Raw genomic sequence first — 15,540 nt, 5'->3', positions numbered from 1 at the left:
TAATTTTTGTATTTTTAGTAGAGACAGGGTTTCATATTGGCCAGGCTGGTCTCGAACTCCTGAGCTCAAGTGATCCACCCACCTCAGCCTCCCAAAGTGCCGGGATTACCAGCGTGTGAGCTGCCGCGCCTGGCCTGTCTTGTTCCATTTTGAAGTGGAAATGAAGTGGTGAAAGTGCAGCTTTCCTGCACATAACAACATTTGTAAGTAGAGAAGTCAGTTGTCACTTGAGAAACTCTGTATTCTTCAATATTTCTGTAACAGAAATTCTATTTAGAAGAATTCGGATTGCATTGAAACAGATATAATTCAATTTCACCATTAAAAGTATTTTTTGGCTTCTAAAATTCTACATTGGAGACATCTGAAATTAGAACATTTTTTATTGATATTTTCAGTACTAACATAGTTTCTCTGAAACCGTTTCCCAAAAGCCAGGTTCAACAGTTTATTAACAATCTTATAACTAGTACGTTTAAAAACCAAAGAGTAGTTCCCTTCAGGATTACTTGGGTACAAGGCAAGATCAGAGTGAAGATGAAGCCGAATTCAAAATTTTTCTAACCAGACTAGCTTATTTCAAAATAGAAGTTAGAATTATAGTACAAAGTTGTATCTTTTGTTTTGTTTTTTAAAAACTCATTTAACACCAGCTCTCACTGAAAACTTTCCCTACTAACTAGAAAGGGGTCTGAACACTCAACTGAAGTGAGCTACAGCCTCTTTAGCTACAGCAACTAAGGTTTCTCTTAAAGGGTGCACCAGGCTGGTCCCGCTTGCTCCAGACGTCGTCTGTGGAGGAGCTGTGTGAGTATTACAGTGGAAACTGAACAGTGATCGGGAGCCCGCTGCAGGGCTGCCCCTAGCGGGACTCTCCGTGTCTCTTGTTGCTTTCTTGGCCTTCAGTGTCTGGATACTGAGAAAGATCTAGGGTCAAAATTCGGCTGAACATGCAGTCATCGTACTAAAATAGAAGACAGTTAAAAGTTCTCTTAATTAGGGAAAAAGTATTAAAGTAAAATAAGAGCCATTAGTGAGTCTAGAATTGCATTTAAAAGGAATCTTCTTCAACTTAAAAAGATATCAGCATTTATATCGGTTGTGGGTTTTTTTGGTGTTATCTGGTAGGAGAATTTCCATTGCTCATGCATTATATTTCCAGGTGGTCCCCTAACATTCTGTAGGCACAGGAAGGTAAATTTTTACCTTTGCTTAAAGGAAAATTCAGGAAGTAAATCCTAACTGTCCAAAACCACATGACCTGAACTAGTGGCTCTGCTCCATGAGTTCAGATTAGAATTTTCAATGGCTTGAGAAAGGTGTGTGCACATTTTAGAAGTTACTATACAATTTGGAACTTCTAACGTATTTCTTTGTTTTGTCCTCAGATACTTTTGGAGGATGAATGGTTCCTTGCTCTACCATAGTGCATTTGTTTTTGCTTAAAACACTGAAACATTACAGAAATAAATATAATGTTAACAGTTAGTGTAAATTAACATGGACTATTATTTCACAAAACAATACTTATTGTTCTGCAATCTTCCATTTGCTTTTTTCACTTAAAATATATCTTCAATCTCTATGTATTGTCTAGGAAAACACCAGTAGTTATTTCTAATCTTATTTGACTAAAAAATCATTTCAGCCTTAGACTCCATTGGGAAGTTTTCATTATAAAAGGAAAGCCCGGTGGCTGTCAGGGTCCTAAGGGAAGTTGGCAGTGGGTACACTCCTCCCCTCTGATTTGTCTTTACCTCAGGATAGATGCCGATCAGTGCGTCGGCTCTGGAGTAGAACTCTTCTTTTAGGGAGATGACTATCATCTGAAACTGGTCTTGAGTTTGCTCTTTGATGTAACTTGACACCTGGAAGAAATAAGAAAACATTTCACTAGGAAGGAAAGGCCTTGCCTGGGCTCTGGGGACAGTAATTCTGCATGTCTCTGAGTCTGGACAAGGACTTATCCACCTTTCTAATAATTCAATAAATCCCCAACAACTGCAGAAATGGAAATAGATTCTAAAATGAGATAAACTTCATTAAACCTATGATCTAAAACTTTAAGAACATTTTAAAGAATAAAGCTCCAACTTAAGATACTGTGGTGTAAATAGGTAATCAGCCTTTATAACAAGAAAAAAACTACCACTCGAAGTATTTTTTGAGGGTGAAAAAGGACTGGTATTTACACTTACAACCTCCAGGCCAGGCGCAGTGGCTCATGCCTGTAATCCCAGCACTTTGGGATCCACCCGAGGTGGGTGGATCACTGGAGGTCAGGAGTTCAAAACCAGCCTGGCCAACATGGCGAACCCTGTCTCTATTAAAAATACAAAAAGTTAGGCAGGCATGGTGGCAGGCGGCTGTAATCTCAGCTACTCAGGAGGCTGAGGCAGGAAAATCCTTTGAACCCGGGAGGCGGAGGTTGCAGTGAGCCGAGATTGTGCCACTGCACTCCAGGCTGGGCGACAGAGAGAGAGACTCCATCTAACAACAACAGCAGCAAAAATCCAAAATAATTTCCATCTTCCTATTTTGCCAACTCAAAGCCTGAAAGGAAAAACAGGGCAATTATGTATGTATTTGTAATCCATAATCAAGTCATTTGGTTAGAGGTGAACTCTGGTTCCTTAAGGAAGCTCAATTCCAAGGAAATGAGAAGTGCAAAATGGACTCAATAGAGATGAGTCTTGGTGAACAAACTACTCAGAACTTGGACAGTGATAAACCCCAAGAAAAGAAAAGCTACCAACAGTTTAACAAAGGTACTGCCAACTCCTGGGATTTCGCTGAGGGCCTAGAATGGGTCTTCTCCATGTGCACCAAAGATCCTGTGGACACAAGCTCTGGAAGTATTGGAATGGCAGCTTCCATTGAGGAATGAGTGGCCATGTTTTACATGAGAAAGGAAAGAACTGCTCTATGAGGCTGAATTCATAGAAGGAACTTCCAGTATTAGAGGCAATGGTAGTAGCCACTATGACAGGGCTGAAAAAAGGTCTTGGGCCCATAATAGGAAAAGAAGGGGAGACAGGATGTGAAGATGCAGGGCATGCATTTTTCCTGCAGAGTTACCTGTTGTAAATGTTGGGTACCCTGATCACAAGAGGGAGTGAAGGGTGCTTCAGAGTTCCTCATACTACATAACTGCTCATACTCAATTCAGCAACGGAGTGTCAGAAAGATACGTCTCAAAGGGATAATGCAATTAAGAGGTTTTAGTACATAGGATGGGTACTAATAAGAGTCTTAAGTAAGACCTAGTACCTGGAGATGCCACCAATGCAAACATCTAATTTTTCCTCAAACATAGATACCTTAAATGCAGCCAAGAAAAGATAGCCACAAGATTTCCCCTCACAGAATGTGGGATATAAAGTGCCAAAATTATCCTCCTAAGGGGAGATTTCTCCCAAATGAGTCAGCCATGGAGTCCAGTCATTTGATGCACATTTGCTGGCATTCAAGAGACAACTCAAGATGTTCTTCTGTTCCTATGTTTTCTTTCCCCAGCTACCATGAAGTTTCTGGCAGAGACTTTTTGGGGGTATGGAGTTGATGTGATACTCTTGTGTATCCTGTGCCATGTTAAAAATGCAGGGCCTTCAAGATATTTTCTCAGATGAATACAACTTGAGAAATGCCCAAAGACTACATTCATGCCATCAGAGGGTACCTCAGGTTGCAGCTACCCAGGCAATTCATGTGAGACTCAACAGAGTAAGAAATCAAGGAGGTCAGCTTCGGAGGTGCAAAACCTCCTGGGCAGTACCCTGAGGCTGCAAACATCTCTCAGGCATGGGCTCCTTAACATCACTCACAAGGCCAGGTTATAAACCAGAATGCCAATTTCTTTCTTTTTTTCTTTTTAAATTTCTTTATAATAGAGGCAAGGTCTCACTATGTTGCCCAGGCTGGTCTCGAACTCCTGAACTCAAGTGATCCTCCCGCCTCAGCCTCCCAAAGTGTTGGGATTACAGGCATGAGCCACCGCACCTGTCCCAGAATGCCAATTTATAAATAAATGATGAGAAATACATATGTCAGCATGACCACAGCAGCCACCTTGTAAGCAGCCATTAATACAAAGCCTGGTCATTTCTAGAAGATGGATGGGCCTGGAATCAGAACCAGGAGACTCTAATTTACCCATCTCCAAGAATGAATGGCCCCAGTAGCAGAACCATGATACCGGGAACTCTGCAGGCCGATGCTACTCTTCCCCTGGGCAGTGTCAGGCACTGCCAGGATTTGCCTCCATCCTTTGTTCATGTTCCATAGCAGACCCCACTCTCATGTCCAAAATTCAATCCAGTCACCATCAAGATGTGTGGGCTGAGAGCCCAGCTCTTTCAGGTGCGCTCTGAGTATCTACCCACTGATCCTTGAGTGCTCACTAAAGTTTAACTCCTAAGTGTGAAACTGTTCCTTAGTTCTCTCATTCTCTCAAAGACTGAAAACAGGATCATGCTCAAGTACAAGTCCCATTTTGATAGAACTGGGAGGTAGGGCTGGCGTGGTGGCTGACGCCTGTAATCCCATCGCTTTGGGAGGTTGAAACGGGTAGATCCCTTGAGCCCAAGAGTTCGAGACCAGCCTTGGCAACATGGTGAAACCCCATTTCCAACAAAAACACAAAAATTAGCCAGTCTCATAACCTGGTCTCAAAATAAATAAATAGATTAAATTTTTTTTTTAAATGGGAAGGTAGGATTTTAAACTTGAATTCTTTTGGAATTTATTTAGAGATGGTACTCTTGGACTTTGTAAGTGGAGACTTAACAAGGCCCTGCCACAGGGCCTATTAGGGGTTCTCTAACTCCCAATATCTAGATTTGGTGAGAAACCTGTTATGCCAGCAGTAACACTGTTGATCAAGTACAGTGATCCTCATTTGACCCCCATGTTGATTGCCCCATCAACTCTGGAAGGTCCCCTAAGCTTTGAACGAAAACTACCCTGAATCAACTTGTTTCAGATATTTATCTTAGATTTTAAAAGGACTAATTTTGTTTTTTGTTTTTTCTTTTTTCTGGAATGCAGTGGCACGGTCTCGGCTCACCGCAATCTCTGTCTCTCAGGCTCAGGTGACCCTCCCACCTCAGCCTCTTGAGTAGCTGGGACCACAGATGTGTGCCACCATGCTCAGATAATTTTTTTTTTTTACACTTTTTGTAGGGACAAGGTCTCCTTATATTGCCCAGGCTGGTCTCAAACTCTTGGACTCAAGCAATCCACCCACCTTGGCCTCCCAAAGTGCTGGGATTACAGGCATAAGCCAACAAGCCCAGCCTACAATGAATGATTTTTTTATTTTATTTATTTATTTTTTTGAGACAGAGTCTCACTCTGTTACCCAGGCTGGAGTGCAGTGGCACAATCTCGGCTCACTGCAACCGCCGCCTCCCGGGTTCAAGCAATTCTCCTGCCTCAGCCGCCTGAGTAGCTGGGATTACAGGCGCGCACCAACATACCAGGCTAATTTTTGTATTTTTAGTAGAGACGGGGGTTTCACCATATTGGTCAGGCTGGTCTAGAACTCCTGACCTCAGGTGATCCGCCTGCCTCGACCTCCCAAAGTGCTGGGATTACAGGCGTGAGCCACTGCGCCCGGCCCAGGGACTGATTTTTTTTTTTTTTTTCTTTTTTTTTTTTTTGAGACGGAGTCTCGCTCTGTCGCCCAGGCTGGAGTGCAGTGGCCGGATCTCAGCTCACTGCAAGCTCTGCCTCCCGGGTTCACGCCATTCTCCGGCCTCAGCCTCCCGAGTAGCTGGGACTACAGGCGCCCGCCACCTCGCCCGGCTAGTTTTTTGTATTTCTTAGTAGAGACGGGGTTTCACCGTGTTAGCCAGGATGGTCTCGATCTCCTGACCTCGTGATCCACCCGTCTCGGCCTCCCAAAGTGCTGGGATTACAGGCTTGAGCCACCGCGCCCGGCCCAGGGACTGATTTTTAATGAGCATTTTCTATTGCTTGCCTCACATGATCCTTGAATTGTAGACAATCTATTGAAAATGAAAAGCAGAAACTTACTTTGCCTATGTTAGTATTGTCTAGGGCTGCATCCACTTCATCTAAAACAAAGAATGGGGCAGGACGAAAACTAGAAAAAAATTACAATCAAGTAAGTTACAATTTTCTATCTGTTTTATAAAAGACTTGGAGGAAAAGATTAACAGTATTCAGAATAAAAAAAACACACTCTTTTGGATATTTCTAAGTATTTGGTGACCTCTATGTTACTAAATCCAATGCTCAGTTATCAGTCCACATGTATGTGACCTATGCAAGGAGTATTTGGGGTTGGTCACTCCCTCCTCCTTGAAATACTGCTCTGTGACTTGCAGGGGGACATAGTCTACTTCCCCTCAGCCCCTGCAGAGTCTGCTGAGAACTCTTCATCTCTGTGCTTATCTAATCAACTCCCTTGGTGATTAAATCTGGCCTCAGGGTTTTAAATACCACCCAAATACTGATGGCTCCCACCCTTCTACCAATAATTCTAACCTGTCTCCTGAATTCTCACCTCAAATGTCCAACTACTTTCTCTACAATTCCATGTGGGTGTCTAATACATATCTCAAACTCATCTCAAAGCAAACTTCTCCCCTGCCCTCCAAACCTGTTCCCTCCTGTGGTTTTCTCCATCTCGGTTAATGGCAGCTCTTATTACTCTAGTCGATTAGGTCAAAACCCACAGAGCCATCCCCTTCACATCTCTTCCTTCACACCCGTACCTGTCAGCAAATTCCGTCTGCACAACCATATCCTCTCACCCTGGCCCAATCACCATCGCTGTCTTTCACCTTGATTGTGACCAGTCTTAGCCCTGTGCCTGCCACTGCTGCATACAGTCTATTCTCCATCCATGCTAGGCTCACTCTGGCCCTGGAGCCTTTTGCACTTGCTATTGCTGATGTCTAAGAACATTCTTCCCTTAGCTGTCCACATGACCTGTTCCATTTATTCCTTCAAATCTTTGCTCAAATGTTACCTTCTGAAACAGACCTTCCCAGATGACTCTTTAATATTGCTAACCACTTCCCTGCCACTCACCATCTCCATTCCCTGCTTTTTTTCTCTACAGAACTTGCCACTTTCTAATGTTCTCTATATTGGATAATTAGTTTACTAATTTACCTTATTTATTATCTGCCTTCCCCAACTAAAATGAAGTATCTTCAAGGCAGGCGTTTTGTTTTGTTCACAGCTGTCTCCCCACTGCCTGCAGCAGCACCTGATACACAGTAACTAGTAAGTATCTGTTGACTAAATGGATGTGGGTGCCACCTAGTCTGATTCTGCTCAGATTACTTGTTCAGAGCAGGCCTCCAGCTACTATGGTTTTCTCTTTTCCTTTCCTGTGGCAGCCTATTCCTTTTCCTTCTAGAGACCAGTAAAAAGTTGTCAAACTCTTGTATGTTTTTGTTCCTGGTCATGGAAATAGAAAAGCAGCAGCATCTATATTTTACTGATTGTATTATATGTATATTTTTTGAGGCAGAGTTTTGTTCTTTCACCTAGGCTAGCGTGCAGTGGCGTCATCACAGTTTATTGCAGCCTCGAACTCCTGGGCTCCAGCAATCCTTCCACCTCAGCCTCTGGGTAGCCGGGACTACCGACATGTGTCACCATATCTGGCTAACTTTTTTCTATTTTCTGTAGACACGGGGTCTCACTATGTTGCCGAGGTTCAGCATCTACACTTTAGATCTTCATCTAATATTCTGAATGTTGAAAGAGGCTAATTACCTTAATTGTAGATAACTTTTTATTTCTTGATTTGTTTTACAAAGAAACAGTTCCACCACCATCAGTGGAAATAAGGAGATTAAATACTTTTATAGAAGAAATACTTCAACATTCTTTACTAAGTAGCAGATCTCTGAATATTGACTAAGAAAATAATACACAAATTGGGATTTTTTTCAATCCTGATGTCACCTCTGGCCATTCCAAATATTTTTTCTTTCTAAAATGGAATAGTAGTAGCTATTGATAATAACAGAAATTGAATAAAAATCTGTCACTAACTAGCTGGGCATGGTAGCACGTACCTGTGGTCCTGGCTACTCAGATGACTGAGGCAGAAGGATCACTTGATCTGGGAGTTTGAGCCTAGCCTAGGCAACGTAGCAAGTCTCCGTCTCCAAAAAAAAAAAAAAACCCCACTAAAAATCTGAATTCTCTCTTAGATTTTCTGTCTAAAGTCTAAATTGTTGTAGGCCTAAAACATAATCTGAATTGTCTGGCTGAAGAAGAGAGTTTTGTATCCCATTTGCTAAATATTAATAAAGACAATAGTTAATATATCTTCTGTAGGAAGGTCCCCTTGGCTTCTGCCCTATATGAAAACTGAATAGCTTTTGTGACCTTACCTGTGCACAGCAAACAGGAGAGCCAAGGCGGCCACACACTTTTCTCCCCCTGACAAATTGTCCATTGGCATAAACCGTTTGCCTGGGGCCACACAGTTATAACTAATTCCCTCCAAGTAAGGTTCTTCAGGGTTCTCTGGGCTAAGAAATGCCTGAAACACATATGTTTATTTAGCAATATCAGAAAAGCAACTGATAAAGTTCAACTTGGAGTTTAACTGCAAAATATTCTATTGGTTAGCTTTTCTCCAATTTTGATGGAAAACTACCAATGCCTATAAATAATGTATTTAGTTCTACATGTAATCACAGAAAACAGGGTTGTCTGGATAGGCGGTAGATGGAAAACACTCTAACATACCCAGGGATCAGCCCTTTCCACCAGACTGCCAGTCAAACCTCAGAGGCACCTGCCACAGTCTTACAAAACAGTCTTCATGCAATTCGCTCACTGATATATTCATCAAACATTTACTGAATACCTATTATGGGCCAGGAACTGTAGATACAGAGATGAATCTTGTTCTCAAAGAGTTAGGCGTGGTGGCTCACACCTGTCATCCCAGCACTTTGGGAGACTGAGGCAGGCGGATCACTTGAGGTCAGGAGTTTGAGACCAGTCTGGCCAACATGGTGAAACCCTGTCTCTACAAAAAATACAAAAATTAGCCAGGCTTGCTGGTGTGTGCCTGTAATCCCAGCTACTTGGGAAGCTGAGACACTTGAACCTGGGAGGCATAGGTTTCAGTGAGCTGAGATCGCACCACTGCATTCCAGCCTGGGCAACAGAGGGGAACTCTGTCTCAAAAAAAACACAAACAAAAAAAGGAGTTAATGGGTTTAATCTTACTTCACTGAAAATAAGTTATTTTCAGTTGAAGTTCTAAATATCTGATCCAGGATCACCTTTTAGTCATAAAAGAACATGAGAAAACAAAAGCAGAAGAGGTACGTAAGCCCCGACCTACATCTTTATTTCACATTCAATTCCACGAATATTTGCTACGGATATTGATAATGGAATGGGAGTGGTTATCATTAAAAGGGTCATATCTGAATTTGAAACCTGCCTTTAGTTCTTTACCTCTCTTTTGTTACTCTGGTCAACTCCACAGATGAACCATCTTCCCAGGATCCTCTAGTATTCCACATTTACCACAGAAAACAACAGTTCTATAAAATCAAATTAGTACCAGACTACAGAATTTTGGAACTAAAAGAGAATTTGGAAACCAAATGATTTAGTCCATTCATTTTTCGGATGAAGAAACAGACCCAGAAAGGTTTTGACTTGTCCATACTGAATAGTGTGGAGTGAACGGGATCTACAATGCAGGTCATTAGATAACCACTCTTCATGAACTGACTTTGCCCCATGAGTGAGTTGCTCAAATAATGTGGCAGCGGTTATTTATTTCCCACCAAAAAAAAAAAAAAACCACCACCAGTAACACAGATTTCCCACTAGTATTGGAGGATGAAAGATACATACTTGGGCGCTGTTGTTTCTGCAGAGCTTCTTGTAGATTTGATCAATTGAGACTGAGACATGCTCAAAACACTGGGTGAAAAGATCGTATCTCCTTTTTTTCACTTGTTCAAACTCTTGCCTACACATTCTGGCTTCCTTTCTGCTGGCCTCAAAAGCTAAGAGAGAATCAATGTTCTTTATTTTAGAGACCACTGAGGAGGTTCTTTTACTTAAACTGTAAAGCATAAAATATTTTTAAAATTGGATTTGAGTTTGGATCTCTTGAGTAAAGTTACCTTCAAAATACCTAAACTACTATTAATTCCAAGAGACTAGCTCTTAGAATTGATGAGTCTCTTTTCCAGTAGGGCTAACTGCTAAATAATATTGACAAGTTCTGATAGGGTATTTATTTATTTATTTATTTAATTTAGAGACGGAGTCTTGCTCTGTTGCTCAGGCTGAAGTGCAGTGGCGTGATCTCGGCTCACTGCAGCCTCTACCTCCCAGGTTCAAGTGATTCTCCTGCCTCAGCCTCCCGAATAGCTGGGACTACAGGCGTGTGCCACCACACCCAGTTAATTTTTATAATATTTAGTAGACACGGGGTTTAACCATGTTGACCAGGCTGGTCTTGAACTCCTGACCTCAGGTGATCCACCCACCTCAGCCTCCCAAAGTGCTGGGATTACAGACGTGAGCCACCGCACCCAGCCTGATAGAGTATTTATTATGTCAATTTTGTTGGTGTGAAAAAAATATATGTGTTTTAAAATCACCAATAAACTTGGTTTTAAATTAAAGCAAAACACTTCAAAAAGGAAACAATTAATGATTCAGTATTAAAAGTACACATTAATATAAGACCACAGAGGAAAAAATCTACAACAAAAAGGGACAACAGAGGGGAAATTGTTGGCAAATGTTATAGAAATCAAAACACCCATGAATATAATCTTGTTAGTGACTAAACTCAATTTTACCATCTGTGGATTCTTGAAACTTGTCTCTGACAGTCTTTAAGTTCTCCAGGGCTCGCAGGTTTGGGGCTGCTGTTTTCAGTAAGATATCTTCCTGGGATGCTACTTGCTGCCGTAAGAGCCTAAGGTGGGCCTCGACTTCTTGATCAGACTGTAGAGCCTATTATGGGCAAAGAACAACACTGACTGGCATGGCATGCCTTCTACATCCAGCAAGGTAGGGTGTGTGTGTGGCCCTTCGCCATCTGGACCCCCCAGGTCTTGTCATCCACTCCTTCTCTCCCCAAAGCCCTCTCTGAGCCCAGGAGGTGCAGTCCTGCTGTAATACTTATAGCTTCCTGAATCGGCTGTGCTCTTTTCTTGGAACACATTTCGGCTCATTTTTTTAATCTGGCTAAAAAGCAACAATTTATACTTCACCTTCATTTATTTAAAAATATTCATAATCTACTATGTATTACACTGAGGATTCAATGATGGAAGCTATTCAGTCTTTGCCTTTAAAGACTCACAGGGAAGTCAGACACATTAACTGGATTAAAAATTTTTTCTAAGAGACAGGTCTCACTCTGTTGCTCAGGCTGGTCTCGAGCTCCTGACCTCAAGCAGTCCTCCCACTTCCCGAGTAGCTGGGATTTAAACCGGCTTTTACAGTGGGGTGAAGAGACTTCTGACAGGGCAAACATAGGTACTACGGGGCAGGGAGAGGGGATCCAATCCAGCTAGACAGGTTAACACTTAAACCTGGCACGAGTGATGAAGAGAAAAAGTAGCCACGCCCTTCCAGAAAATCTTTTTTTTTTTTTTTTGGCCACAAATACAATCAGTGTACAAAAAGTAGGCCAGGCATGATGGCTCATACCTGTAATCCCAGCACTTTGGCAGGCCAAAGTGTGTGGATCACCTGAGGTCGAGTTCGAGATCAGCCTGACCAACTTGGTGAAACCTCATCTCTACTAAAAATACAAAAATTAGCCGGGCATGGTAGCAGACACCTGTAATCCCAGCTACTCGGAGGCTGAGGCAAGAGAGTTGCTTGAACCCGGGGGGCGGAGGTTGCAGTAAGCCGAGATTGCGCCATTGCACTCCAGCCTGGGCAACAAAGCAAGACTCTGTCTCAAAAACAAAACAAAACAAAAAACAAAACAAAACAAGTCTAACAAAATATATTAACAGCATATGAACTGAAAAGATGTGGTGGATATTGTTACTCAGCATCTGTTTCCATTTTTTCTTTTAATGCAGCACATGCTTTTGACCAGGTAGATCCACTTCTCCCTCCTGGACCCCATGTACTTAGACTGAGAGGCAGGGCCTGCTTGGTTTAAGGTAAAGTTCACCATCCTCCTCCCTCTACAGTGATTGGTTCAGCAATGAATATGTGACCCCATTCAGGCAACTGTGATGAGGGGACAATTGCTAGGGCTTTGTAGGTAAAACCTTTCTTCAGTTTTAGAAAAGCATGTAAACCAAGGAGTATCTGAGATAGGTCTCAGTCAGTTGAGTTTATTTTACCAAGGTTAAGGACATGCCCCAGAGAGAAGTCTGTGCCTTTCTCGAAAGATGATTTTGAGGGCTTTGATATTTAAAGGGGAAAAGCAGGCAGAAGCAAGAGGAAGTACATGGTCACATCACTGAATCCATATGTTGCAAGAGAAAAGTAGGTAGGAAACAGTCAATTATGCATTCACCTCATGCTCAGTAAATTAGCACTTTACCATAAGACGAAAAACCACAAATATCTCCCCACGGAGTCTCTACCTGGGGAGATAATTTTTTTTTTTTTTGAAACCGAGTCTCTCTCTGTCACCCTGGCTAGATTGCAGTGGCACAATCTTGGCTCACTGCAACCTCTACATCCCAGGCTCAAGCAATTCTCCTGCCTAAGCCTCCTGAGTAGCTGGGATTACAGGCACATGCCACTGTGCCTGGCTATTTTTTTTTTTTTTTTTTTTTTTTTTAGTGGAGACAGGGTTTCGTCATGTTGGCCAGGCTGGTCTCGAACTCCTGACTTCAGGTGACCTGCCTACGTTGGCCTCCCAAAGTGTTGGGATTACAGGCGTGAGCCACCACGCCTGGCCTGATACTTAATTTTTTATATGTAGCTCTCTGCTTAGGAACAAAAGGAAAGGCAGTTTTTTGCATGACTCAGCTTTCAGCCTGATTTCTTTCTCTTGGTATAGTGAATTGGGGTCCAAGTTTTCATTTTCCTTTCACTAGTACCACTACAAAAGACAGCTTCTTTCTTCTCTGAAGGTTGCAGCTGTGTGGCTGGAAAGCCAAGAATATGCGCTCATTTTGTCTTCAGGAGAGAAGCAGCTTCAGAATGAAGCCAACGCCCAAAGACATGTATGGCTACAGGGATGACTGGGAAACAGAGCCAGAGCTGCTCAATTAAAGGCATGAAATTAAGTTAAATTAAAGCTGGAGTCCAGCTCTGTGCTCTGCAACTGTGAAGGGTGTGCCACACCATCACCTACAATCCTGAGAGAGGCCTGTGTCTACTGAGGGTACTGCAGTGGGATGCCAGCAGAGCAAATTTGGGATGCTGGAGTAAGTAGTTGGTTACTTTTGTTTATTGAAGGACTTCTCAAAAACTTTAATATACATTGTGAATCTCTTCCCTTCCCAAGAAGGGAAAAGACTTTCTCAAAAAGTAACCACAGAAACTTTTCTTATTTGGGGCCGGGCGCGGTGGCTCAAGCCTGTAATCCCAGCACTTTGGGAGGCCGAGACGGGCGGATCACGAGGTCAGGAGATCGAGACCATCCTGGCTAACACAGTGAAACCCCGTCTCTACTAAAAATACAAAAACTTAGCCGGGCGAGGTGGCAGGCGCCTGTAGTCCCAGCTACTCGGGAGGCTGAGGCAGGAGAATGGCGTGAACCCGGGAGGCGGAGCTTGCAGTGAGCTGAGATCCGGCCACTGCACTCCAGCCTGGGTGACAGAGCGAGACTCCGTCTCAAAAAAAAAAAAAAAAGAAACTTTTCTTATTTGGCTAGACATTTCATGATACCAGTGTTCTACACAACACAGTCAGAAATGCTGACATAAACATTTTTTAAAGTAACCAATATATTTACTGCTATTTTGTGATAACATGATACAATAAATATATATTTGGTTTTCATCCCAGTTCTAGGCACAGCATACCTAAAACATTTGCAATTTCCTGAGTGGTAGGAGTGAGAGGGGCATCTTTTATTATTCATGATAAGCCCCTTTCAATCATACCTAATGAGCTGACTGTTGGAAGATGGTAACTATTGCAAGAGGAACCAACCAGGTGATTGGAGGGCTGGAACCTTCAGTCCCTCTTCTCTAAGGAGATGGGGGAGAAAGGCTGAAGATTGAGTCTGGATCACCAATTGCCCATGATTTATTAATCGTGTATGTAATGAAGCTCCCATAAGAATCCCTAAACAGTGGGTTGTGAAGAGCTTCCAGGTTGGTGACCACACACGAGATGCTGGGAGGGTGACAAGCCTGGAGAGGGCATGAGATAGGGCATGGACCCTTTCTCATACCTAGTCCTATGTATCTCGTCCATTTGGCTGTTCCATGAGTTGTAGCCTTTAAAAATGAACTGGTTAATGTAAATGAAGTATTCCCCTGAGTTCTATGAGCCATTCTAGCAAATTATCAAATCTGTGGAAGGGGTTGTGGAAACTCCTGATTTACAGCCAACTGGCCATGAGTCTGGGAGGCCTGGACTTGTGATTGGCATCTGAAGAGTGGCCAGTCTTGTGGGACTGAGCCATGACCTTGTGGGATCTGATGCTAACTGCAGGTAGACAGTGTCAGAATTGAACTGGATTGTAGAATACCCACTTGGTATTCAAAGAATTAGAGAACTGCTTGGTGTGGGAGAGACCCACAATTTGGTGTCAGAAGTTTCATGTATACTGTTTTTCCTTTGTATATTTCTTTCAAAACCATTAGGAAATCTTTTTTAAAAAAAACCTAAATTCTCTCTTCCAAAAATGATTCTGTAATATTTAAATATTCCATATTACTGTGAGTGATAAACAACAGAAAGCTTTCCATTACCTTCAAATCCTCATTTAGAGAGCTGTAGTCTACTTCGAAGGCTTCTTCTTTTTCATAGATATCAATTGTTGCCTGGGTACTTTCTGCTTCAGTTCCCATCTGAAAAATACGTGAACACATACATTTGTTGATTACGTTTGTTGTCTTATATGGGAGTGGTTCATGGCACTCCAACAACAATTACAATAGTAACATCAAAGATCACTTATCACAGATCACCTTAACAGATAAATAATAAAAAAAAAGTTTGAAAGATTTAGAGTTATCAAAATGTCACAGAGAGACCCAGAAAAGTGAGCAGATGCTGTTGGAAAAACGGTACCAACAGACTTTCTCAACATGGGGTTACCACAAACCTTCAACTTGTAAAACAAAAACAAAAACAAAAAACCCTGCAATATCTGTGAAGCACAATAAAATGAGGCATGCATGTGTATGGGAGGATGTGCATAGGTTATATACCAAAACTATGCCATTTTAGGTAAGAGACTTCAGCATCCTTGGATTTTGGTATACATGGGGGATTCTGGAACCATCCCTGTGGATACCAAGGAATGACTGTACTTCCAGCCAATCTAAAATGTTCTGTATAATCCAAATGTGGTGAAAAAGAAAGAAAAAAGGCCAACAGGGAAATGTTAGTGAGGCTTGGTTTTAT

General features: G+C 42.2%; 1 protein-coding gene across 2 annotated transcripts in view; it reads right to left on the bottom strand.

Moving 5' to 3' along the window:
• Positions 1 to 365: 365 nt before the first annotated feature.
• SMC1B (structural maintenance of chromosomes 1B) overlaps positions 366 to 15,540 on the bottom strand; it is a 64,784-nt gene continuing 49,609 nt past the window's right edge. The window contains exons 19-25 of one of the 2 annotated variants that reach the window (XM_025399320.1): positions 14,883 to 14,981; positions 10,836 to 10,992; positions 9,874 to 10,028; positions 8,382 to 8,533; positions 6,037 to 6,106; positions 1,758 to 1,868; positions 366 to 964 (exon numbers count right to left, since the gene is read on the bottom strand). In XM_025399320.1, the coding sequence (XP_025255105.1) occupies positions 863 to 964; positions 1,758 to 1,868; positions 6,037 to 6,106; positions 8,382 to 8,533; positions 9,874 to 10,028; positions 10,836 to 10,992; positions 14,883 to 14,981 (846 nt within the window). In that variant the 3' untranslated portion in view covers positions 366 to 862. The remainder of the gene's footprint in view (positions 965 to 1,757; positions 1,869 to 6,036; positions 6,107 to 8,381; positions 8,534 to 9,873; positions 10,029 to 10,835; positions 10,993 to 14,882; positions 14,982 to 15,540) is intronic. The other variant, XM_025399322.1, reaches the window with a different exon arrangement.

Source organism: Theropithecus gelada, chromosome 10 (genome assembly GCF_003255815.1).
Source record: "Theropithecus gelada isolate Dixy chromosome 10, Tgel_1.0, whole genome shotgun sequence".
Taxonomy (NCBI): Eukaryota; Metazoa; Chordata; class Mammalia; order Primates; family Cercopithecidae; genus Theropithecus; species Theropithecus gelada.
This window is presented reverse-complemented; position numbering and strand designations above follow the sequence as displayed.